General features: G+C 36.8%; 1 protein-coding gene across 5 annotated transcripts in view; it reads left to right on the top strand.

Annotated features, from left to right (window-relative positions):
* The window catches only part of PNPLA8 (patatin like phospholipase domain containing 8), a 134,296-nt gene extending 114,076 nt beyond the window's left edge, over positions 1–20,220 (top strand). For all 5 annotated transcript variants that reach the window (XM_033438637.2, XM_033438644.2, XM_004263340.4 and 2 more), the window contains 4 exons: positions 1,710–1,767; positions 4,067–4,261; positions 12,549–12,744; positions 18,400–20,220. In XM_033438637.2, the coding sequence (XP_033294528.1) occupies positions 1,710–1,767; positions 4,067–4,261; positions 12,549–12,744; positions 18,400–18,674 (724 nt within the window). In that variant the 3' untranslated portion in view covers positions 18,675–20,220. The remainder of the gene's footprint in view (positions 1–1,709; positions 1,768–4,066; positions 4,262–12,548; positions 12,745–18,399) is intronic.
* Positions 20,221–27,598: the final 7,378 nt, after the last annotated feature.

Raw genomic sequence — 27,598 nt, 5'->3', positions numbered from 1 at the left:
CAGCCAGCCCCTGCCTCTGCAGGAGACCCTCCAACACTAGCAGGTAGGTCTGGTTCAGTCTCCCCTGGGGTCACTGCTCCTTCCCCTGGTTCCTGATGAGCACACTACTTTGTGTGTGCCTTCCAAGAGTGGAGTCTCTGTTTCCCCCAGTCCTGTCGAAGTCCTGCAGTCAAATCCTGCTAGCCTTCAAAGTCTGATTGTCTAGGAATTCCTCCTCCCATTGCCGGACCCCCTGGTTGGGAAACCTGACGTGGGGCTCAGAACCTTCACTCCAGTAGGTGGACTTCTGTGGTATAAGTGTTCTCCAGTCTGTGAGTCACCCACCCAGCGGTTATGGGATTTGATTTTACTGTGATTGTGCCCCTCCTACCGTCTCATTGTAGCTTCTCCTTTGTCTTTGGATGTGGGGTATCTTTTTTGGTGAGTTCCAGCATCTTCCTGATGATGCTTGTTCAGCAGTTACTTGTGATTCCAGTGCTCTCACAAGAGGGAGTAGGGATGCTATTTTTAATTATAGCATCAGTAGAATCTGGGAATATTGAGAATTTTTTTTTTTATTTTGACATCTCTCTAAAGTGACCAATTAATGTTTGTGATTTTCTCTTCCCATTTATATTCATAACAATTCACTAAAGCATTTTAGCTTTTTATAAAATCAAGGTTGAAACAAAAAATAAATGTGAACTTTGCTTTAAGTGTGAAAGCAGCATGCTTCTAGTATCTCTGTCCCAATTTTACAGCAAGATTTCTATGAAAAGATAAAGTGAAAAGACCCTTAGGAGAATAAAATTGCGTTGATCTTCATTCCGAGGAAACACACAGATCAGGTTGGGAAAGACAAAGATCTTGTCTGTTTTAGAAAGCATTTTACATTGTATTTATAACAGATAATAATGGGTAGATTACTACCTAATTTGTAAATATGTGAAATTCAGTAATATTCTATTTGTGAAACATGAGTGTCACTTGAAAAAATGTCATTAGAAAAATGTTTTTCCTTACTGAGGCAGGTTGGTCAAAAAACATAGTCTTTGTATTCAGTACAGGGGAAAAATACATAATTTTTAAGTCTGGAACAAGTCTGCACTGAAATAAAATTACCTTATAATGGAGTTGTGAAAATTGCTACCCACGGACAATTTCTATTATGTTGCAGTAATTCAAATGTCAACCCAGATGATTTAAAAAGCATTTTTGGGGGGTGGCATAGGCTCTATATTGCTAAAGCAGGTTTGAAGTCTGAGTGTCCTGATCTGGTTTTTAGACTGTTCTGCAACTAGTCTGCCATACTTCTGCAGGCTTATCTCAACACAGCTCCTTTGTCCTGTCAGGAGGACCCTGAAAACATCAAGTTGTTCTGCCTCTGTGCCTTTACTCTGAATATGTCCTGGTTTTTAATGTGTTTTCTTGCCATCGTTGGTGTCCTTCTTAAGCTACACCTCTGTGCATCTTTTCCAGATACTGCAGCCTGTATTGATTGCCCCCCTCAGAATTGTACATACTTGCAGTTTGAATCAGAGGTTAATGGATAACTATGTATTGTTTTATGTGCATTAGTTGGATTATAAGCTTCCTAGAGGAGATTCTTATACTACTTTTATGTCCTGCATGGTTTTGACAAGCCATGAGCCAACAGTAATTGCATAGTGTATGTTCACTGATGTTGGGAAATAAAATTGATATACTTTAATTCTTCTCCTTTAATAAAGGGATAGAATGGGATCTTCACTAATGATTGAAACAGCAAGAAACCCCATGTGCCCTAAGGTAAGTTTAGAGTCTCCTAAATATAACACGTAATTGGAATTGAAGGTCAGGTGAACGGATTTATTATGAAGGAAGCTCTTTTAGTAGATTATATCGATTCCTTATATATTGGCTCATTCTATGAAGGTACAGAATGTGATCATTGGACCTTTTCTATATCAAGTAAAAGTATAACGAAAGTTTAAGAACATGGAAGACTGGGACTAAAGATAAAGAATTATTTTATTATAGGGTTAATCAAATCTAGGTATTTAAGGGAAATTGTGGCATTTCCTCCCAGATTTTTTTAAAGAAACTTTATGTGCCTCTTAGATAAATATTAAATTAATATACAAATGGAATCCCAGTTTTTTAAACGTTAATGTCACTAGAATCAGTCTCAGTTCGGCTTCTCCTTCTATTTACTTTGTTTGAAACCCAGTGATCTGAGTATTGCTTGAGTTTTGTGTTCTTTAATAAAATTCATTATTTGATTAAGGAATAAGGGTTTATGTACGCAGAAATCCCATGCAGGTTGTGTTTATTCTTGAATGACAAGCTGTAACCAGAAAAAATCAAATACAGCTCCCTCTATTGCTCTTTCACTCTTGCTTACACATATTTTTATTCATTCTTTAGATATTAATTATGTTACCCCATGTGCCAGCATAATGCTAGGGACTTTGGATACGTTAGTGAGTGAACGCAGACATGGAGTTTACGGTCCAGTAGGGCAAAGTAAGCATTAATCAAATGATCACACAAATGAGATACAGTTTTCCCAAAGTAAGTGTTATGGAGCACAAAAACAGTTCTCTGAAAGCATATATTTACAGAGACGTGAGGGAGACTGCTCTAAGGAAATGGGCTTTGCAGTCTCAGTGTGAAGGCTGATGAGTGTTCCTGGCAAAGGGAACCGTGTGTACCGAAGGAGCCATGGATAAATGCAGGCCCTGAAAGAGTTCTTGAAGGCTGGAGCCTAAGGATCCTAGGGCAGCGTGTGCAGTGAGGCTGGAGGGGTAGCTCCATCAGACCACGTGAGGCCATGATAATGAAATGCACTAGCTCATTGGAGAGGACCCTAAGATGCACACTACACCTCTTGTTTATTCTCTTGTATCTTCAGGGCTTCTTGTTTATTTGTTCTTAAATTGTGAGAATTGCCAACTTAAAAAAAAAAGAATAGAGTGGGTGTGGGGGAACTGCAGAAATCTCAAAAAATAATTCACTCGTGATAAATGAGGCAGCCATTGACACGTTTCTTAATCGAGCCTGCCTGAATACCAATTAATGGAAAGACCCTCTGGATTTTAGTGTAGGGCCAGCTCTTGTCCACAGTGGCCTAGAGACACACTTGGGTCACTCACACGAACTTGGAATGTGACTCTTGGTTTATAAAATAGCAAAGCACACAGGCCCCTGACAGGGCTTGGCATGGAGACCTAACAATTTAGCCCTCACCATTACCTTTCAGCCTCTTAAGTTTATATTGCAGATCATTAGGATACATCACATTTTACATAAGTTCAGCTGACACTGAGAAAATCTGAGACCCTGGGTGATAAACATTGTTTTTTTCAATAAAAAATTGTCCAGCGGGCTTCCCTGGTGGCGCAGTGGTTGAAAGTCCGCCTGCCGATGCAGGGGACACGGGTTCGTGCCCCGGTCTGGGAAGATTCCACATGCCACGGAGCGGCTGGGCCCGTGAGCCATGGCCGCTGAGCCTATGCATCCGGAGCCTGTGCTCCGCAGCGGGAGAGGCCACAACAGTGAGAGGCCCGCGAACCGCAAAAAAAAAAAAAAAAAATTGTCCAGCTACCGCTTATTAACTACAATCAGAAAGCCTTGAGAGTTTGTTTAGTGTCAGAGTTTCAGTTACTAAAGTCATAATGCTTTCAAAGAGCACAGAAACAATGACTAATTTATAAATGGTATGAAAATAGTATATTTATTCATCTTTAAGTAGTTTTTATTCATTGCTACTACTGCAGTGTCAATTATTATATAAAGGTCTGCAAATTTATGCTTTCTTCAATGTCTTTTTCAATAACTATTCAAATCATGTAGTCAAAAAATATCTTTTATTATTGTTCTCTTATAATGCATTTCTCAAAATTGTCTCAGCCCTTGTATCTATTTTCCTGTAAAGAAATACCTATTTAAAAGGATCTGCTTCCCTTTGATTAATATTATAATTATGTTATACATTTATCTTGATGGGTGGAGTTGTAGATTGTTCATACTACTAAATAATATTTAATTTTTACAGTTCCCAAATATGCTGCTTACAGTGCGTATTGTTCACTTTTTAATTTACTAGGTAGCTGCAGTAAGTACCATAGTGAACAGAGGGATAACACCAAAAGCCTTTGTGTTCAGAAACTATGGACATTTTCCTGGAGTCAACTCTCACTATTTGGGAGGCTGTCAGTATAAAATGTGGCAGGCCATTAGAGCCTCATCTGCTGCTCCCGGCTACTTTGCAGAGTATGTGTTGGGAAATGATCTTCATCAGGTAAGTTGACTAATGTGGTTTATCTTCTAAAACTTTACATAATTAAAAAGAGTCAGCGCTTATTAAATGTCACCTGAACTTACAGAGGGATCAACCAAGGAGACTTTCCTCGTGTCTCCACGTGGCAAAAGATGTGCGTGCAGTACAAGATAGTTGTACTTCTTGTTTGTTTTTCTTAAATTAACAAGCCTTCTGGCTTGAGAGCATATTTTAGGAAAGATTTATTTGTATCTTCTGTAATGTGATTCATGGCCAGTTACGATAATTTTAATATGATAGGAAAATGAAGTAGTATGTATGCTTGGCTTTCCAAATGTAATAAAAATTAAAAGTGAAACACAGTCACTGAAAATGCAGAATGCCGTCTGTTTGACAGTTTTGGTGGACGTAGTTGGAAGGAGATGATGTAATAAAATAATAATAGTAAACACTCATTAGGTTAGCTAGGTGCCAGACACCTATGTAGTCCTTTGTGTGCATCTCCTCATACAATCCTCACTGCTTATGAGGCAGATAGAGTGATTTCCATTTTGCAGATGAGAAATTGGAGTCTTAAGAAAAGCTAAGTAACTGGACTAGGGTTGCAGCTGTTAAGTGACAGAGTTAGGATGCTATCTATAATTACACTGTTTTAAAATTTATGGCTAAATGATCTATTAAGTTGAACATTATTTCTATGATGTTGAATGATGTATACTTTCTCTGACATAGACTCATGTATTTATCATAAATTTTTTCCTTGTCAAGTTTTTCCACTATTTTTGGAAATCTGAACTCATAACTTATACTAAATGATAAAAGTCAACAGAGCTTTTGAGCTGATACTTCCAAAATATATGTTTTTAACATATGCTTAATTTTTTATATGCTATCCCACTGCATTCTCCTTTGATGGAGTCAATAACCTTAACTCTCCTCTCCACTCACTGGTATGCACTTGGTATTCACATATATGTTGAGAAGAAAACATATTTTGCCAAGGATTTTTAGATGTTCAAAAGCTCACAGATCTGCTATATAAACTACATATCAACTATATAATTTTAATTTATATGTGTCAATATTATAATAACTAAAATGTGGTTATCAATTTTATTTTCTCCTATAATTTTATGTAACAGCTTAGATATATTTTTAAATGTTATCCCATTTTCAGCTATCCCATTTTCTTTCTGTCTTACCAGAAGTAATGTCATAATCTTAGTAGTTAGGAGATGAAAATGGGTTCCTTTCATCTTTGGAGTCATTGCAGACTGTTTCCCACTTGGTCAGATCAGTCATTGCAGAGTTATGTAAGGCACTTCCCCTTCCTGCCTTTGTCCGCTTTATCCCACCCCCTCAGGGCAGAAAGTGCTAGCTGTAGAGTTTCTTTCTGACATAGATTTCAGGACTTATTGGTCAAAATTAAAATTTTATTTTAATATATATCTTGCTGTTTGTAACAACAGTTTCTCCATATTCCATAGTATTTTCACCATGTCATAAATGGAGAAATAACAGTGTATTTGGGAATATAATAGTTTAGGTTTGTAACTTACGACCTTAAGATGGTTGTCATGCTACAAAATTGCAGTTACGCCAAATACTAGTGAAAGTCTCAATTAAGTTACTGTATTTCAGGACCATATGTTCCCAGACTCCCAAAGAAGTTATCTCATTTGCTCATTATTCTTTATCTAAGAGGAAGTAGTTCTAAGGTTTAATTCAGTCCTGTAGAATACAAATAACAAACCAGAGTAATTCAGTGGTTCTTCTTCCATTTCAGATAAGCTAATGATATTCCTTTCCATGCATAGCAATTTTTATTTTGATGACTATAATCTTTGAACTTAGGCTGATCTACAGATTAAAATAACTTCTTACATAAATTTTATTTAAAGCATATAACTACACACGGAAATATACTCAGTATTTTGTAATAACCTATAAGGGAAGAGAACCTGAAGGAGAATATATATATATAAAAAACTGAATGGCTGTGCTGTATACCTGAAACTAACATGATATTGTAAATGAACTATACTTCAATTTAAGAAAATTAAAAAGTGTGGACTTCCCTGGTGATCCAGTGGTTAAGACTCCATGCTTCCACTGCAGCAGGTGCAGGTTCGATCCCTGGTCAGGGAACTAAGATCCCACATGTTGTGTGGTACAGCCAAAAGTAAAAATAAATAAATTAAAATAAAATAAGTAAAAAATTAAAAAATAATGCATGTCACCACATATACAGAGAATATACGTTCATGTAAATCAGTGACTTGATTCCAAAAAGACTGGCACATCTAACTTAAGAATATTCAGAAGGAAGCTGGAGTCTAAGCAAACCTTATTTAAGCAAATATTTTTCTTATTGCATATCCTTTTCAGGATACTTGAGGAAGAGGGATATTTTTCTCCTCTAAAGACACCATGAAAGATGGATTAGAGTATTCTAAGGTGTGAATGATCTTAATTGCTTAAACAAAACATTCAAGCAAAGTTCCTTTCCAACCCTTCAAAAGTTGCCAAGAAGTTTAAAACTAAAATACGCTACTTATTACAATCCTCTTATCCTTAGTTCTTAGAATAATTATATTCAGTATTTCCAGTCTCATTTTTAAAATCCTTTTTAACTGTCATGTCTGACATACGTTTTAATGAAAGTTCGTATCCTTTTTCAGGTAAAGTATAAATTATACATTTATCAGGTAAAGTATAAATTATACATTTATATTCTATTTGAACAGTTATTGAAAACACTGCTATAAGTAATTAAGAGGTATGAGTCAGTAGATGGGTAGATTTCATTTGTCTTTGTAAAGAGAAGAGTGTTATTACAGTATTACAAGGCTTATTAGATGTCCTAGGAAATTATAAAGTAGGAAGAATTCTTTTTGAGTAGCTTCCAATGTATTATTTCTCTACCCCATCCAAGTAGCATCATATTTATCAAATAATACTTTTTACACATTATCCCTTCTCTCTTTTTAACAGCTTTATTGAAGTAAAATTGATAAAAAAAAAAATTACACATTTGATATATACAATCTGATGAGTTTGGTCATATGCATATCCCTTCTCTCTTATCTTTTTCCATCTCAATCTCCAAAATTAAATCATTTATTCACTGTCTTTGGAGAAAGATCCTGATAAATTAGCTTGCGCTGAAGGTTTGGATGGCAGATTCTAATATATTATTTCTTTTAGACTTTATTTACATTTTAAAAGGTTACGTTCAGAACTCAGCATACATTAACATAAAATGAATTATGATATTTCATATAAACTTTCCAGATAAAGAGTGTTTTTAGCAGAAAGAGCCTGCCTAGCATTTTCTGTGCTAAATTATGCCTGTGCCAGGCCACAACTAATAATTTTCATTATAACTGGACAAAAATGTAGTGAGTGCTTTTCAGTGCCAGGCCCTATGTTAACCATAAAAAATATAAAGGTTTTTAATAATTGCTAGCATATTGTTTGTGTTTCCTGGATCTTACCCTCAAATAGCTCAAACCAGGAAAATACAAACAGAGTTACAGAATGAGATGATAAATTCAATAATAAAAATATGTACAGGGTTAAGAAGTAGTGTAAAAGATGTGATTTATTTTGTCAGGATTGGCTCTACAAAGAAGTCTTCTTCTGAGTTTATGTATAAAGAGTGAATAGTTGATTAGGATAGAAATAGGATGGGGAGGGGAGGTTGGGGAGTCATTGCTTAATGGTTGCAGATTCTGTTTGTGGTGATAAAAACGTTTTGGAAATAGATAGTGGTGATAATTGTAAAACATTCTGAATGTTATTAATGCCACTGACTTGTAACCTTAAAAAAGGTTAAAAGGACCAATTGTATATATATTTTAACATAATAAAAAACAAATTTTTTAAAAACCCTATAGGGAGTTCCCCGGTGGTTTAGTGGTTAAGATTTGGTGCTTTCATCGCCGTGGTCCAGGTTCAGTCCCTGGTTGGGGAACTGAGATCCTGCAAGCTGCGCAGCGTGGCCAAAAAAAAAAAGTTTCTTAAAAAATAAAATAAAAATATTAAACCCTAAAAAATAAGATGAGATGATCAAGAGGCATTCGTGTTGCCCAGTGGTTATTTTCTGGTATAAATTCTGATTTATGATTTGAAATGATTAAATATACATTAAAAGCAATAAAAAGTATCTAAATATTAGGCTATTAAGTACATGCCTGATGTACTGCAGTTAAAATACAATCGTGTGTGTACTTCTGAAAGATAAGCATCAATTTATTTAATAAGTATTTTTCAAGTCTGTTTTACCTCAGCACCTAGCATGAGCAGTGGCTGACAAACACCAAGTACACAGTAACTAACTGTGAGTATGAATACTGTAATGAATGGAAAGGCTTCAGGAGATCCCGTAGACATAACGTTAGCCTAAGGACTTGCTGACAGCAGAGGCGTCTGACGAGAGTAGGCTAACTAAACAGAGCTTAAGGAATGGTGTGCCTCACCACTGGACTAAAGTGAGTGCCAAAAATGTGAACTTCTGCACTTTTTTGATGGAAAGCAAGTAAAGTTTAAGGAACAGGGATTTAATTTGAAGCATGGCTATTAAAACTATTGAAAACTTGGCAACTTTTGATGTGGGATTAATTTTACTATTATCAATTCTTGTTAAGCCTTGTTTGCCCCTTCTTTTCTCCCCTTTTTGTCTTCTCTAATCCTTCTTTATAGCTTTTATAATAATGAAGAAGTGTTTCATGTAAAATACCTAGATGAGAGAAAAACAAATACCTTATGCTAACATATATATATATGTGTGTGTGTGTGTGTATATATATATATATATATATATATGGAATCTAAAAAAAAAGGGTTCTGAAGAACCTAGGGGCAGGACAGGAATAATGATGCAGACGTAGAGAATGGACTTGAGGACGTGGGGAGGGGGAAGGGTAAGCTGGGCCGAAGTGAGAGAGTGGCATGGATGTATATACACTACCGAATGTAAAATAGATAGCTAGTGGGAAGCAGCTGCATAGCACAGGGAGAGCAGCTCGGTGCTTTGTGACCACCTAGAGGGGTGGGATAGGGAGGGTGGGAGGGAGACACAAGAGGGAAGAGATATGGGGATATATGTATATGTATATGTATAGCTGATTCACTTTGTTATAAAGCAGAAACTAACACACCATTGTAAAGCAGTTACACTCCAATGAAGATGTTAAAAATAAATAAAATAATAGAAAATAAAATACCCAGATGATTAGAAGTTACACAGAGTATAAGTATAGAATTTAAGATAAAAATAATATAATAAAGAAATAACTTCTTGGCTAAATTAGAAATGAAATATGGGATGGGTATCATTCATATTAATTGAGAACAAAGGAAATAGTTGAAAGGATTAAATTAAAATTTGTACTTGGGAAAGCCTTTAGGAAATAACTTATTACTATCCACATTTAATGAGTCCAAGTAGATTTTTGCAGTTGAATAATACAAATGCCTAGCCAATTCATGACTTTCAACAGATACATAGATAGCTAAATTTAAAAACAGTTCCCTTCAACTGCTGAATGGATAAACAAAGTGTGATACATCTGAATAATGAAACATTCCTCAGCAGTAAAAAGGAGTTAATTACTGACATACACAATGGCACGGATGGATCTCACAAAGCATTATTCTAGGTGAAAGAACCCAGACCCCAAAACCACATACTGCATGATTCCGTTTATTTTGATAACAAGAGCTAATGTGTGATCTTGGAGAGTAGATAAAAGGATATTTTTTGAAGATAAGGTTGAGAACTGAGAGTCCAAGGAGTTACAAAGATGTGAAGTCACATGGGGTAGTAAAAAGAATTTCCACCCCTTTCTACATGGGATAGATAGAAAGTCTGTGAGCCAGGTGCTGACTTAATTAGTTGACTGGGGAGGTTGCTAGGTGACAACAGTGATGCGGAAGTGGTGGCTTGGCTGAATAGCAGAGCCTTTAAAGAGCATGAATTTCCCAAGTGAATTAGGACTAATAATGGTCTGGAAGGGATGCTAAAACAAGTAAGACATCATCCCTCCTCCTAGCCACTGAGATATGAAAGAATCAACACCTCCTGGGAAATAATGTCAGGGAAGAGCTGTGTTTCTGCTAAGTCAAAGAAGAAAGGGGCTTCCCTGGTGGCGCAGTGGTTGGGAGTCCGCCTGCCGATGCAGGGGACACGGGTTCATGCCCCGGTCTGGGAGGATCCCACATGCCACGGAGCGGCTGGGCCCGTGAGCCATGGCCGCTGAGCCTGCGCGTCCGGAGCCTGTGCTCCGCAGCGGGAGAGGTCACAGCAAGTGAGAGGCCTGTGTACCGCAAAAAAAAAAAAAGAAGAAGAAGAGAGCACTTTCAGAAGTAGGTGAGACTACGTTGGGAGTTCTAACAATTCCACAGAGCACAGTGGAAGGGTTTAGGATGCGGGGAAGGAGTATTGGACTGTGTCAGTGGCCAGGAAGCTCAGAGAATTAAATGCCATTACAGTAACAAGGCAAGGCACGTGGAGTTTCAAATGACATGTGAATTTAGTTCCTACTTGTTCTTTGAGGCAAGCGGGTGATCGGTTCCAGCAGGTATAGTCTCAGTTCATCTGCTGTCAAACTCAGCACACACAAGGATAGTGGTCCCCAAAACTATAGTCACTACATGCTTTTTGGCCTCTTTGAATTACTATAATAAAGGTGTCTTCATTTAAAATATGTACTGCATTACTGCATGACAATTTAAGGTTGTATTTCTCTTCCCATTCTTGCAGAAAGCATGTTTTTTCAAAATTCTTTTTTAATGTACTGGTACAGAATTCAGCATTGTCTTATCTTCCAGTAGAAATGGATTGTTTTCTACTAAGTATGTTAGGATTATTTCAGTTAGGTTCTTGGGGGAATAATGACTCTTGGACCGTGTTTTGAAGAATAAGTGGGAGCTGAGCAAAGAAGGGGGCTGGGGAAGGAGAATTTTGAGTTGACAGCATGTGCAGAACCCTGAAGGCAAGAGAATGTGACTCCTTCTGAAAACTGCAAGTAATTCATGAATGGCCAGACCGTAGGATTACAAGATATTGAATTTCATGTAGCTTCAAAATACAAGTCTAGAATTAGTAGGTACAGGTTACAAGGAGGGAGATTTGGGCTCATTAGAAGGAATAATTTCTAACAGTTTATAGCTTTTCAAAATTGAATGGATATACTAATACCAAGTGAGGTTTATCCCAGGAATGTGAGACTAGTTAATATACTTTTTTTTTGAAATTTTTTTAAATTGAAGTATAGTTGATTTACAATGTCTTGTTAGTTTCAGGTATACAGCAAAGTGATTCAGTTATACATTTTTATATAAATCTATTCTTTTTCAGATTCTTTTCCCATATAGGAAAAGTTATTACAGAATACTGAGTACAGTTCCTTGTGCTATACAGTACGTTCTTGTTGTTTATCTATTTTATATATAGTGGTGTGTATATGTTAATTCCAACCTCCTAATTTGTTCTTCCCCCCTCCCCTTTCCTCTTTGGTAACTGTAAGTTTGTTTTCTATGTCTGTGGGTCTATTTCTGTTTTGTCAATAAGTTCATTTGTATCTTTTTTTTTTAAGATTCCACATATAAGCAATATCATATGATATTTGTTTTTGGTTACATACTTTTATTCTGCTACATTCTTACAGCACTCTATCAGCATATTTTACCCTTCCTGCCCTGTGGAGTCTTCGAAATCAATGCTTATTTTGAAGCATTGATAAATGCTTAGAACTATAAAGTTGCCTGCTTTGTTTAGGTTGTATCTGCAGTAAATGAATTTGGTACTTTGAAATTGTATTGTTAATAAAATTTCAACTTAAATTAATAAATTTGGTTATATTAGACTTGTGAAAGAACTGGTCTTGTTTGTTTGGTAGAACCACAATTCTTTTGTTAGATTTTATACAGAATCTATATTAACCACTAAACAAGGATAAAAATCTTAAAAAACTAATTCAGTTCATTTCAGTAGTTTTGAGCAAAATATACAGAGCAATCCAAGAAGAAGTTCAGAGAATTTTGTAACAGGAAAGGAAAGTTTAGTAAAGCCAGTGAGGCCAGTGAGTTTTCACATGACTTCTTTTGCACCTGTAGTATATAAAATAAATTCACTTGAAAGGAATCTCTTGTTTTTAAATAATTTGTTCAGTTTATTACATAGTTCAGCTTTCTTGGTGAGTAAATTTCAAACTGTTGAAAATATAATTTGTTTTCATATTTGTAAAAGAGAATTTCACTTTGAAGAGTTCTGTCCTGTATTTGCTTGACTTATGTTTTGCAGGATGGAGGTTTGCTCCTGAATAACCCTTCAGCGTTAGCAATACACGAGTGTAAATGTCTTTGGCCAGACGTCCCATTAGAGTGCATAGTATCCTTGGGCACTGGACGTTATGAGAGTGACGTGAGAAACACCGCGACACACACGAGCCTGAAAACCAAACTGTCTAACGTTATCAACAGTGCTACAGACACAGAAGGTTAGTCTGTTTATTTGCTGCCTTAACGTACTTCTAGAATTCGGTTTCTGATAGAATATGCTGATGCTCACTGCAAAGAGTATGTTGTTATGTCTCTGTCGTAGACTTAGGAAGCACATGGGAGCAGGTGTTTGTCGTTTCTCTTTCTCGTCACTCATTTCTTCCCAGTAACCCTGCAGTAGTGATTTCTCCGTGTGGGAGCTAGAGCTACCTTGGCCTCCTTACAGCTGGAGAAGTAGCTGAAGCAGGAATAGCACAAAGGCTTGGTTGGAGACTCTTAAGAAACAGGGAAAAGGAAAGGTGTCAGGTTGGTTTAGATAAACACATGGTAACAGGGAGAGAATCAGAGTACTTATGGAATTTCGATTATTTATTAATGTGGCGGCAAACTGGAATAAGTCCATACTTCCACTCTGGCTGCCTCTGTAATCTAGTCTTCATATAAAGCCCAAGTGGTCCTTTTAAAATCTAAATTAAATCACATCTTTACCCGGCTCAAAACCATCTAGACTTCCCATCACAGAACAAAATCCAAAAGCCTCATTCACTGAAATTCACCAGGCCCTGGAAGGACCTGGCCTTTGAATGCGTCTTCCCCCTCTCTCAAGACGTGTCTCCTGTATAAAGTGTGTCCAGCTACACTATAACTCTTGCTGTTTCTCAGACTTGCTAGGAAGGCTCCTGCCTCAGGGAATTGTTGTCTTCTCTTTGTAAGGCCTTCCCCCAGATACATGCTTGATTCCCACCCTCACTTCATTCAGGTCTCTGTTGAGGTATCACTTCCCCAGAGAGCCTTTTCTGATCACTTTCTAAACCCGTCACCATCTCACTCACTGTAACCCCTTATCCTGCTTCTTTCTTTCTTTTTTTTCCTTCTTAGAGCATTTATCTCATTATGGATGTATTGGTTTAGCCAAAAAGTTCATTCGGGTTTTCCAGTAAGGCGGTACGAAAAACCCGAACAAACTTTTTGGCCAACCCAATATATTACATGTTTGCTTGTTGAATTGCTTATGGTCTCTGTAGCCCACCAGGATGTAAGCAGGAACTTCTCCTGTTCACTGTGTGGACTGCAATGCCTGGCACATAGTAGGCAGTCAGTACTTGTTGACTTTCTAGTTTGGGCCTTGAGGTCTAGATCTCCTTATTTTACTATATTATTTTTCAGTCCTATGTGAAATGTGTTATTAAATTTGTAAAAGTTATTGTTCACAGTTAACAGCCCCTTGCTTCTGAATCTCATTCTTTCTATATTGTCATGTTAGTGACTGAGTCATTAGCCTACATGAGGCTCTTAAACTCCCCACTAAGGATGTTTATCTATTAAATGATAACCCAAGAAAAGGTGACATTCTGGATTTTTCACTATCTGAAATTTTGTCAAATCAATAAAATATTCTTACTGTAAGCAGTCTTAGAAAAAAATAGCTTTGATCACCCAGTCTCATAATACTTACATGTATACCTTGTGCAAACCATGTGATGGGCTCATTTGAAATTTTCAGGAAATATGAAATGCTGCTTTCATTCACTTGCATTCTAGTTAATGAAGAATTAAGAGTGAAACATATGTAATTGCTGATACTAGATGGTTATCGATGTGTAGAAACAACAGTGTCATTTGGTTCAGTCTAATATATTATCAGTTGCCGAATAAATGGTGAATAGGTGTAGACGGTTAAGCCTATGAGAAAACTAAACTAGACTGCTGTAGACAATTTACAAGAAGCAAATTAGACTCGATATGGGTCTTAAAAGATAGTTAGGGTTTGGACATTTGAAAAGAGGATTCAGACTTCAACTTCTGGCCATGATGGAATAATAGGAGCCATATATTTCCTCCTACCTTAAATCATTAGAAAACTGTACAGAGCAATGGTTTTCAGACATTAGATGACAGATGGCAAGGCCACTGATTCCTGAGAGAGGGAAAATAAATGAAGTAATCACATGATTGCCCAGCTTGTTTCTAGGTGATAGCATGAGGAGTGGGGAACTCAAGCAGGACAGTCCCAGGCTCTCAGAAAACAGCGTTTGGGATGCAAAGAGGCCAAGGAAATTAGAATTTGTGGGCAAAATACTACAGAGAAGGCAGCTTCATAGAGAGAGTGCTCTAGAGCTGTGCAGAGGAGTCCCCTTGAGTACTGATCTGTGTTGTGTGCAAGCATGTGAGGAAACTACCCAAGGCAGATTACCCCAGAAAGGATTAAATAGAACAACGCTTGGGGCTCACACGGGACCAGGCAGCTCAGATTTCCATCACCTAAATTAGAAAGACCTTGTAATGTGTGGGATGTGCAGTAGAGTCCTCAGAAGGGTATGGTCTCAGTAGTGACATCAGATTAGTTCTAGACTGAAGGCTGCTCTGGGTCCACCCTAACACAGCTTCAAAGCAATTCTCAAAAAGATCAAATTGAGTTCCAGTTAACAGCATCCACTGTTGGAATAAAAGCCAGCAATATTTAAAGGAATGCAACAAATTCCAGCACACAAAAATATAAGATTCACAATGTTTGGCATGCAATTAAAAAATGACCAGGCATACAGAGAAGCATGAAAAGATACATTTAACCAGGAGAAAATCCGATCAGTGAGAACAGACCTAGATATGAAACATATGAGAGAATTGGCAGACAGAGGATGTTACAATAGCTATTCTAAGTATACTCCATGTTCAGTGAGATAGAGGAAGATTTGAACATGATGAGGAGAGAAATGGATGATATAGAAAGGACCCAAATCAAATCTGTAGAAGTGAAAAATGTAATGTGTGAAATGAAAAATACAGTTGATAAGATTAACAGCAATTCTGTACAAAAACATGGAGAAAAGAGAAGAAGAATAAATACCTACCAGCTCATTTCCTAAAGCCAGCATTACCCTGACACCTAAACCTGGCAAAAACATTATTAAAAATATTAAAATACCAATCAATATTCCCTATTAATACGTATGCAGAAGTCCTAAAAATATACTAATAAATTGAATTCAGCAGTATATAAAAAGGAGAATACAGCATAATCCAATAGGGTACATCTCAGGAGTATGGGTTTGGCTTAACATTCAAAAAAATCGTATAATTCACTGTATGAACAGACAGAAAGAAGGAAAAATTTATGATAATCTCAACAGATGCATAAAGGGCATTTAGTAAAGTTCATCAACCATTCATGAGAAAAACTTCCAGCAGATTAGGAACAGGAGGGAACTTCCTCAGTCTGATAAAGGGCCTCTATGAAAAAGCTAGAGGTGGCATCGTGTTTAGTGGTGAAAGACCAAATCCTTTCTACTTAAGATGAGGAGCAGAGTAAGATGTTTCTCCTCGCTTCCAGCTAGTGTTGTACTAGAGGTCCTTTTCTGTGCAGTAAGGCAATAAAAGGAAATAAAAGGCATATAGATTAGAAATGAAAAGTAAATATTTACAGACAACCTAGTCGTCTATGCTGACAATTCTAAGGAATCTATAAAAATCTACTAGAACTAATAAGTGAGTTTAGCAGAGTTGAAGAATATAAGGTCAATAAAAATCAATTGTATTTCTGCATACTAGCAATGAACAATTAGAAATTGAAATTAAATATATACACAGATATTATTTATAATAGCATCAAAATATTAAATACTTAAGAAACTATTCAACAAATTATATACAAGACCTGAGCAGGAGAAACTACAAAACACTACAGAGAGAAATTAAAGAAGGCCTAAATAAATATATCAGTACCGTGCTCATGAATTGAAAATCTCGGTATTGTTACGGTGGCAGACCACAGATTGATCTATGGACTTCATGCAACTGCTATATAAATGAAAACGGACTTTTTCTGGAGTAGGGATTAACAAGATGACTATAAAATCTATATGAATATGGGAAGGACCTAGAATAACCAAAACAATTTTGAAAAAAAAAAATTGGAGGACTTAGACCCCCTGATTTCAAGACTATAAAGCTACAGTAAGCAAGGGTGGTATTTGCATAAAGACAGACAGAAGATCAGTGATACCTGATAGTACAGAAATTGATCCAGACATGTATGCTCAAAAGATTTTTGACAAAGGTAATTCAATGAGGAAAGGATAGTCTTTTCAACAAATAGTACTGCGACAGTTAGATAACTGTATTTTAAAAGTTGAACCTTGACCCTTCACATCATACACAGAACCTAACTGGAAATGGATCACAGACCTAAATACAAGAGTTAAAACTGCAAATCCTCTAGAATACCCTGGAGAAAATCTTAATAACCTTGGGTTAAGTAAAGAGTCTTTGCTAGGACACAATAAATGTGGACATAACAGGAAAAACAGATAAATTAGACTTCATCAAGTTATAATTTTGTTCTTCAAAAGACACTTTTAATAAAATGAAGACAAGCTATAGACTGAAATAAAATATTAGTAAAATATGTTTGATCCATCTTCAGAACCAAATGTATAATCAGATGCAATATATATAGAAAATGCTTACATTGTATAATATAAGGAATATACAGAGATGAAAACAAAAATTCAGTGGGGAAAAAAATGGCCAAGCGTCTATTTGAACAGACACTTCACTGAAGAAGATGTACAGTTGACTAAGAAGTACATGGAAGACTTTTCAACATTATTAGTCCTTAGGGAAATGAAAATTAAAACCACAAGATCCCAGTACATATCCTCTAAAATGATTAAAATTGAGACTGACAGTACTAAGTCTTGGCAAAGATGTGGAACAGTGGGAACTAAGATATCCTAGTGGTTGGTGTGCAGAATGGTGCAACCATTTGGAAAACAGTGTTGTGGTTCTTAATACGATAAATAAACTTTTACCATATGAATGAGAAATATCATCTCTGAGTATTTACCCAAAAGAAATGGAACCATATATCTACAAAATGATTTAGGATTATTTCTAATAGCTAAAAACAGAAGAGAACCAGACCGGAGAGAACAAATTGTGTTATATCCGTACAGTGGATTACCACTTAGCAATAAAAAGGAAGGAACTATTGATCCATGCTGCAACATGTATTTCAGAAGCATTTTGCTGGGTAAAAGAAGCTAAACAGACCCAGAAGCGCTATATGTATTTATGATTCTGTTTATATGAAATTCTAGAAAAGGCAAAGGGTAAGGGAGGACCAACCATAAAAAGGCATGAAGAAGCTTTTGGGATGACAGAAAATGTTCTATGTCATGATTGTTGCGGTGGTAACAGTGTATATGTTTGTCAAAACCCGTCAATTTAGACACTTAAAATCGGCAAATCTTATTGTATGTAAATTATACCTCAATAAAGATGATCTCAAGAAATTAAAAAACATGTACTCCCATAAAAATTATTTATAAAAAAAGAAATTAAAAAACAAAAAAGGAAGGTTGGAAAGGCATTTCAGCAGTGGCTAACAGTATGACCGAAAACAGAGAAGAGAGTCCTGAAGCAGGGGTCCTAATTTATCAGAATTATATGGCGTATTTTGGGAGATGAATTTCATTTCATAGTTACATTCAATATTATGGATTCTTTACTCCTGCTGTTATTTAGCTGGAGTGTGGAAGTAAGCAAGGCTTTGTAATTTGCCTAAAATTGGATAATTGTAAAGAACGTAAAATTAGATCATTGCAGAATAACTCGATTTTTTAATTCACCCTATCCTCTGTTTGTTTTAACAGAAGTCCACGTAATGCTTGATGGTCTGTTACCTCCTGACACCTATTTTAGATTTAATCCTGTTATTTGTGAAAACATACCTCTAGATGAAAGTCGAAATGAAAAGCTGGATCAGCTGCAGTTGGAGGGGTTGAAGTACATAGAAAGAAATGAAGAAAAAATGAAAAAACTTGCAAAAATATTAAGTCAAGAAAAAACAACTCTGCAGAAAATTAATGATTGGATAAAACTAAAAACTGACATGTACGAAGGCCTTCCGTTCTTTTCAAAATTGTGATGAGTGTGTGCACAGTTAGCCTCCTAACTGAAGGCCTGTTCAGAAGATCCACAGAGTTCAATAAGGAATTGTGGGGTTCAGCATGACTACCTTTGAAATGCTTAGAATTCTGGGGAATCCTGAAAAGACAGTGTTCGGACCAGCTTGCACAGTACAGAGAGGTTGTGCGTGGTTACAGAATTCATCTGGGAATTAGGTTTTTATGATGTTAATAATTAACCACGTGTTAGGAATCTTACTGTGCCCGTTGGTTTTAGTACATATTGGTGTTGTATTGTTTGATGTTTGAAAATTTATTAATATATGTGCCAAACAAGGACTGAAAGCTGTCATATTATACTTGGTATTTTTACTTTAGTCACCATATTCAAGTTAAATTTATTTGATCATTGATTTTCTTTCATGTGGAAAGCTAATTTCTTCTTAAAATAATTCATCTCTTTAAACATCACTTAGGTTTTCACTAGCTACATTCTGCATTCCAAATGTTGCTTTCTACTATTGTCATATCATCTAAACAGATAGAGAAAAAATGGGATTCTCTCTATCAGAGGACTTATACATTTGAAATATGAAAGAGCTAGATACAGTTTTCTATTCCAAATGTGTTTATTTCAACATCGTTTGGTTCCGAAAGATAGGTGAAGTTCCAATCAACCACTTACTCCCCCTGAAATCTCAAGGTAATGCTGTATGTTAACTTTTCTAGCTCTAGCTTAGCATTCACTGTTATGAAAGTAATTATTTGAATTTACTGAGAAAATGCCCCATCATTAACAAAAATAAGCTATAGAAATAATCTATGTTAAAAGGCTAATGTCATTTTTAAATTATTTATTGTTCATAATGTAGCCCTTCTTCTCTTTGTAGCATTTGAATATACCTGTCAACAGTATGCTTTAAAAAAATGTCAGGCTTGTTTTACCTTAACTCCTTTAACCATCTGGACTTCACAGAGGTTAACAACATATACACCAACCCGAATCATTGTTTATGCTAATCAGATTCATCCTTGTTGTGTTATCTATCTGCCATGTAAATCTTTCACCATGTTTAGATTTGTGAAGAGAAATGAAAAAAGGTGAGTGTCCTTTGCTTTGTACATGTAAACTAGAGCTAAACCCCTTACGGGGATTGTCATATTGTGTCTTTGCAACACTGATGCAAAGAGGCAGTGAGGCATGGTTCACAGATGCTGGGGGAGCTGAGTGTCTGGGTGCAGCTCGGGCTCCAATGCAGAGCCCTTCTCTTTGTGACCTGGAGGAGGGTGGACAGCCTCTCTGGCCTTCAGATATTTTATTTGTAAAATGAGAAGAGCTGCCTCTAAAATTTTATTTCCTCTTAACGGCAACTGAAAAGTAAATTCTGCAAATGTACAAGCAAAAGATAGGAAGAAGTGTGAAAATGAATTTTCAGTCCTACACAGGTAAAATATCTGCTCTTTTCAAAGAAGCAAAGAATTGTCTGTTTTAAAAAGAAAATGTAATAAATTATCCAACTTATCAGTTATTTTAAACATAGAAAATAAAAATTATTTTGTAGCTCAGTCCTTTTGGGGTGTTTCAGTTCTTATTTCTGTAATAAATGCTGTGGTGGTAATATTTCAGTTCTGTTCTTGCTGCTGATGTTATTGTTTATTAAAAATAGCACCGGGACCTCCCTGGTGGTGCAGTGGTTAAGAATCCACCTGCCAACACAGGGGACATGGGTTCGAGCCCTGGTCCGGGAAGATCCCACATGCTGCGGAGCAACTAAGCCCATGAGCCACAACTACTGAGCCTGCGCTCTAGAGCCCGTGAGCCACAACTACTGAGCCCGAGCACCACAGCTACTGAAGCCTGTGCGCCTAGAGCCTGTGCTCCGCAACAAGAGAAGCCACCGCGATGAGAAGCCCGCTCACGGCGACGAACGGCAGCCCCCGCTCGCCACAACTAGAGAAAGCCCACGCGCAGCAACAAAGACACAACACAGCCAAAATTAAAAATAAATAAATAAAATAAAATGTATTTAAAAGAAAAAAAAGCACCTCGGGACTTCCCCAGCAGTCCAGTGGTTAAGACTGCACTTCCACTGTGGGGGGCACAGGTTTGATCCCTGGTCGGGGAACTAAGATCCTGCATGCCGTGTGGCGTGGCAAAAAAAAAAAAAAAAAAAGAATTTGAAAAATAGTACCTCAGATAGAGTTGTCCCTAGAGGCATATTGGCTGGATGGGGTTTCTGCTAGGGATTTCTCCTAGGGAGTGGAGAGAGCCTGGCCTGGGTTGTAATTACACTCTGTACCTCTTCCTCTCCCACACCACATTTTATCCAGGAGAAAGTAGATGTCAAAGGAATCTTCTGAGAAGGAAGGAAGTCACAAAACGTGAGCATGCAGTCTGAGGGGATAGGGTGCCCCCCAGCAGTTGCTGACAGCTGCCTCCCCTTTTCACTTAGGGTAAGGTTGCTAATGACTGAAGGGCTGGGACCCCTAAAGTTCCATGCTCAAAATATTACCTAACCTGCTATACTCCAGAAATAATTCTAGTTACAGTTTTAAATATTTCACAGGTATCAGTGCTAGTAATGTGACTAAAAACATCAATTTGTAACATCCAAATTACAGTTTTTAGACAGTGTAAGTAACTATGAAAGTACCAGTGATTTCTAAAGATAGTGTAAAATAGTCCTTTCAGACCACAAATACTGCATATTCATATACAACTACAACAACTTGTACATGTAAGAAAAATGCAAATAATTGGAAATCAGAATATTTCTGGATATTCATCGTAATAAAGCAAATTTCAAGTACAATAAAGTATCACAAGTATGTAAGTTGCGTTCTTGTCCAAACCTGATGCAGTTCGTCTGTTTTACAGTTGCTTGGCTGATTATTTCCCTCTTGAACAGCACAAGGTACGAGTGTACTCTGGCCATAGCTTTTTTCTTAAACCACACAGCATGGCACGTAACTATGTTCCCATGTCCCTGTCTCTGTAGCTTTTTTCACTCTAACAAAGGTACACCCAGTTGGGTGGTGCACCCATTTTCAATTATTCTTGTCCCCATTTGTACTTGAAACTGATTATCTGGAGAACTGTGTAATTCACCTGAGATAACCTTCACTTAACAGTGAGGCCAGTGCTTTCCTTTGTCCAAAAGCAGAGTGGATTTCTTTTCAGGAAAGAAGAGAAGTAAAAGAATACTCTTCTGGGGGCTTCCCTGGTGGCGCAGTGGTTGGGAGTCTGCCTGCTAATGCAGGGGACACGGGTTCGAGCCCTGGTCTGGGAGGATCCCGCATGCCGCGGAGCAGCTGGGCCCGTGAACCACAACTGCTGAGCCTGCGCATCTGGAGCCTGTGGTCCGCAACAAGAGAGGCCGCGATAGTGAGAGGCCCGCGCACCGCGGTGAAGAGTGGCCCCCACTTGCCACAACTAGAGAAAGCCCTCGCACAGAAACGAAGACCCATCACAGCAAAAATTAATTAATTAATAAACTCCTACCCCCAGCATCTTCTTTAAAAAAATATATATACTCTTCTGAAAGATGAAGACTCACTACCAAGTAGGTTATGGATTTTTCGTGGGACTGTTTTTAAAGTAGGATCAGTTCTTTATGAGAAAAATCTTTTAAAGACAGATAAATGGCCTAATTAGGTTATTTCCAACGCAATAGTTCTGTGATAATTTATAAAAGTAAAGTGATCAACTGAGTTAAAAGAAATGTCTGTTAGTCAAAGAAGAAATTAGGATAGTTAGTCTTCCTTGTTCATTCATATCACTTATTCTATAAGGTTTAACTGATGTCTTTGGCAAACAGTTTATGCTTCTTGATAAATTCATTCAAATCAAGTTTTCATTCATGCTACTGGTTATATCTAATTTTTAAAATTTTGATTTTTAAAAAATATAGCCGTGTGTGCCTTGCAAGTGGCTATATTTTGAAAAATTATTGAAAAACCAAAATTTATCCACTGTTAATAGTTTTATTACAACTAACTGGTAAAGTTATTAAATTGTTCCATTTTTACTTTAAGGGAAGTCTCATAACTCTGAAAGTAGAGGAACATAAAGGTGTTCAAGTACTTTCACGTCTGTAGAGGAAACGTGAGTATTTTTATGATTGTTAATAGCTAATATCTAGCACTTACAGGCCAACCACTATACTGAGAGCTCTATGTTCATTATCTCATTATATTATTTATGTCCCTGTGAAAGAGATACGATTATTCTTCCTAGTTTTCAGCTAAGAATACCAAGGTTATAGAAAGTTAAATAATAATGAAGTAAAGAGGAAAGTCATAAACATTTTAAACTTTTCCTTTTGTCTCTCCCAATTAGCCAGGTTCAGAAGTTCATTATTCATTGTGCAGACGTTTACTGACCGCCATCTTTCTTCTAGGACCACTTGCACCCCCTGCATCACCCATATTTGATCATCAGTTTCTGCTTTCACAGGAAGTGCCTTTTTTTCTTTTTTACAGCTTGAGCAAAGTGTAATTTACGTACCAAAAAAGTCATCCATTGTAAATGTACAATTCAGTACTTTTTAGTAGATTTATAGAGTTGTGCAACCATCCAGCAGTCCAGTTTTAGAGTAATTGCATCATCTGCAAAAGTTCCCTTATGCACATTTGTAGCCATTCCCTGCTCCAACCACGGATACACTTTCTTGTCTGTATAGATTCACCATTTCTGGATATTTCTAAAAATGGGATCATACAGTATGTGATCTGTGAAAAAGCATCTGGCTTTTTTCACTTAGCATGTCTTTGAGATTCATCCAGCTTGTAGCATGTATCAGTAGTTGGCTCCTTTTTATTGCTGAGTAGTAGTCCACTGTATGGATAGACCACATTTTATCTTTTCACAAATTGATGATCGTTTGAATTTTTAGCATTTACCTATGATGAATAATGCTGCAGTGAGGTTCACGTACAGGCCTTTGTGAGGACTTACGTTTTCATTTCTCTCAAGTACATATCTGGAAGTGGAGTGACTGTAACAGTTGTATGGTAGGTGTGTGTTGAACTTTGAAGAAACAGCCAGTTTTCCAAAGTGTCTATACCATTTTACATCCCCATCAGCAGTTCCATAGAGTTCCAGTTTTCGATACATCTTCTCCAGCCCTGGGCATTGTTTATTTTTTTGATTATAGCCATCCTAGGGGGTATGTAATGGTATTACATTGTGGTTTTGATTTGCAGTCCCCCAGTAACTATTGATGTTGAGCATCTTCTTAGGTGCTTATTAGTTATTTGTACATCTTCTGCAGTGAAATATCCATTCAACTCTTTTGCCCATTTTTAAATTGGTTTCTTTGTCTTTTTATCGAGTTGCCAGAGTTCTTTATATATTCTGGATGCCGGTGTTTTGCCAGCTATATATATATCTCCCAGTCTGTGGATTGTCTTTTCATTTTCTCCGTAATGTCTTTTAAGCAGACATAGGAGTTTTTAATTTTGATGGTCAGTTTATCAGTTTATTCTTTTGAGTTAATTTTGTTTATGGTGTGAATAAGGGTCAAGTTTCTCTCTCTCTGTTTCTTTTTGCATAAGGATAACCAGTTGTCCCAGCATCATTTGTTAAAAAAAAATCCTCTCGGGCTTCCCTGGTGGCGCAGTGGTTGAGAGTCCGCCTGCCGATGCAGGGGACACGGGTTCGTGCCCCGGTCCGGGAAGATCCCACATGCCGTGGAGCCTGCGCGTCCGTAGCCTGTGCTCCGCAACGGGAGAGGCCGCAACAGTGAGAGGCCCGCATACCGCAAAAAAAAAAAAAAAAAATCCTCTCACCACTGAATTGTCTTTGTACTTTTGTCAGAAATTTGTTATCTTTATATTCGTGAGTTGGTTTCTGGACTCTCTTTTCTGTTCCATTGATCTATGTATTAATCCTATACCAGTACCACACTGTCCTGGTTACTATAGCTATATAATAACTTTTAAAATCAGACAGTATAATTCTTCCAGCTTGTGCTTTTTCAAATTTATTTTGGCTTTTCTGGTTCCTTTGCATTTCCACATAAATTTTAGAATCAGCTTGTCAGCATGCACACACACACACACACACACACACACACACAGCTGGCTGGAATTCTGATAGGGATGCACTGAATGTATAAAGTTGAGAGAACTGACATAGTAACAATATTGAGTATTTCAGTTGTGCCTGTTCTTTGAAGCATACAATGAACATGGACTATCTCGATTTAGATTTAAAAAAATTTTTTTTCTAAGCAGTGTTCTGTAGTTTTCAGTGTACACAGTGTACACTCCTTTCGTGAAATTTATTTCTAAGTATTTTTATTAATTTTCATGCAATCGTGAATGGAATTTTTTTTTAATTTCATTTTCTGATTGTTCCTAGTATGGAGCAATATGTACAGTGATTGCAACTCTGGTGATAGCATGATTTTCCATCTTATGAATTAACCAGTTAGTAATGTCGCAATGACCTAATCTATGAAGTATGGACAGGGTGCTACAGGTTGTGAAAAATGATTGCAGCATATAATGGTCTCACTGGTAATTCGAGACTATATGATAGTTCTGTGTTTTTGTATATTTGGGCAGTGAACACCTATTTTAAGTGTTCAAATCTAATTGTTCAACAATATGTATATACATTAAATATTACATTTACATTACTGTGTTATTTTGGCATAAAGGTATTTAAATCTCCGGAAATAATATTGATTTAGAAAAATCAGGTCCTGGATTCTGGATTAGATGATATTTTATTGTTGTAGGCGCTCAGTAACTGGTGAGTTACTGAATTACATTTTAACATTTTGTCTTACGTTATTCGTACGTAAAATGTTTTAAATTTATTTCTGATTAAGTATGTTGAGTTGGGTTAGCATTTAGTCTCAATAAATATAAACATGTTTGGTTTTTTGTTTTTTTTTTGGCCGCGCAGCACGACTTGTGGGATCTTAGTTCCCCAGCCAGGGATCAAACCCAGGTCCGCAGCAGTGAAAGCCCACGTCCTAATCACTGGACCACCAGGGAATTCCCTCAATCAGTAAAAACATTAATTATAGATTAGTATTTTAGATAAGATCAATATGGTAGGTGCTCAATACATTCATTAGATTCAGAATTTAGGAATTCGCTTGCTTTCCTTATTTTCATATTTCTTCATTGTAGATTCCTGTGCTGAATATTAACTCATAAAAAAAATATTTTGACATAGGCTGAGCAATTGTGAACTCTCAAGTGTAGAAGTTCCTGAAATGCATATATTTAAAACAGGAGTCAGTGATGAATTTAAACTATGGCACAAAACAATAAACATGAAAGCTCATCTCAGGCTTTGTGAATTTATGAAAGTGTGCACTGTCTTCTTTTTCTTTTACCAGTTAGCAGAACAAGAAATAAGACCTTTCTAGTAGTGGAAATTGGCCGCTTGTCTTATTTTTTAATTGTTTCTGAGGCGGCCGTAATTTACCTTTGTTCATTCCAATGTATGTTATTCTGACAGATTCATGCTCCTTGTGAATGACAGCCATTAAATGTATAAGCTTCCACTTTACTACCTTTATGCGTAACAGCCATGACATTTGAGTGTTTGCTAAGCACCAGGAACCGAGCTAAGCAGGTTACATGTATTATAGCACATTTAATCCTCCCAGTAAGCCTATGAGGTGAATAGCATAATTACCCCTTTCTTAGAAAAAAAAAGTTGCCCAAGGTATCACAGCTAGGACGTGGTAGATGAATCCATTTTCTAAACCATGACTCTTTCTATACCTCGTCCCTAGACTGTCCTTTCCTGAAATGCTGTAAAGAGATTTCAGATCCAGTTTATTACTACACTGAATCTGTAAACTCTTGGGTTTAATCAGTGAAGAAGTATAATTCCAACATCAAATTGTATGAATACTTCTTATGTCCTTGTCTACCACAGTGGTTCTCTACTAGAAGTGTATTATCCCTCTCCCTGGAAGGATTTGAAAATCTGGGGGAGTGAGGGGAGATTGTCTGGGGAAACTACTGGCATTTAGTACCCCAGGAGGCAGAGATAGTAAATGTTAGGTATGGCACAGGGCACAGAGCAGCCTCTCGTAATGAACTCTCCCACCCAAAATACCAACGTTGCTCCCTTTCAGAAGCATGAGCTGCTGTCCACACAATATAAATGATGAGTCTCTTCCACAAGAAATTGAGGGTATACTTTGCCCACAGTTAGGGTGCATAAACCATTTGTAAAATTCCATTTTGATTCCATCTCAAGAGGAATTCTTTTTGCATTAGTTGTCCCTTGTTTATCTTTTTATTGGCCAAGTTTAAATACAACTGAACTGTTCACTTAATCTTACTTTTTTGGACCAAATCTATGGCAGTTATTCTTTCATGACTAGGAAATAGGAAGGAAGGAGATCACATTAAAAAACAGTTTGTTCTGTTCCTGGCAGAGCTATCCACCATCCAAAAAAAGATTCGTAGAGTACAGATGGCCCCGGACTAAACGGTTTGCATGTGCTAGGCCAAGGGTTTGATAAATGTGTGTCTCTCAAGGGTCACACTGATTGCCTTGTTCATTATAAACCTTTATTCAACTGATACAAGTCAATTGAAATTCATCACATTCCACAGATATGTATTATTAGTTTAGTCTGTTAAAGTATTGATTGTAATGTTGACTCACGTTCTTGATGAAAATTTTTAACTTAACACAGATTCATTCCTTGCCTCTAGACAATATATATATTCTGAGTTGTATTTTAAAGATTTCAGTCTGATTGAATATGAACAGATTACATGGTCCAAAATGGTTGAGAGTTCCAGTAATAGTTGTAGCTGATTTATTGCCATTTAATCTTCATAACAAGGTGCTATCATTATCCCTGTTTTATACTAGCACTGTTTTGATGATGATGGTGAGAAAAGTCTTATTTTTCTTGCCTGCTATTAAATTCAGACTCTGTATCCTTCCCCAAAGAGA

Source organism: Orcinus orca, chromosome 9 (assembly GCF_937001465.1).
Source record: "Orcinus orca chromosome 9, mOrcOrc1.1, whole genome shotgun sequence".
Lineage (NCBI taxonomy): Eukaryota > Metazoa > Chordata > Mammalia > Artiodactyla > Delphinidae > Orcinus > Orcinus orca.
The sequence above is the reverse complement of the archived record's forward strand: the minus strand, read 5'-3'. Positions and strand labels throughout refer to the sequence as shown.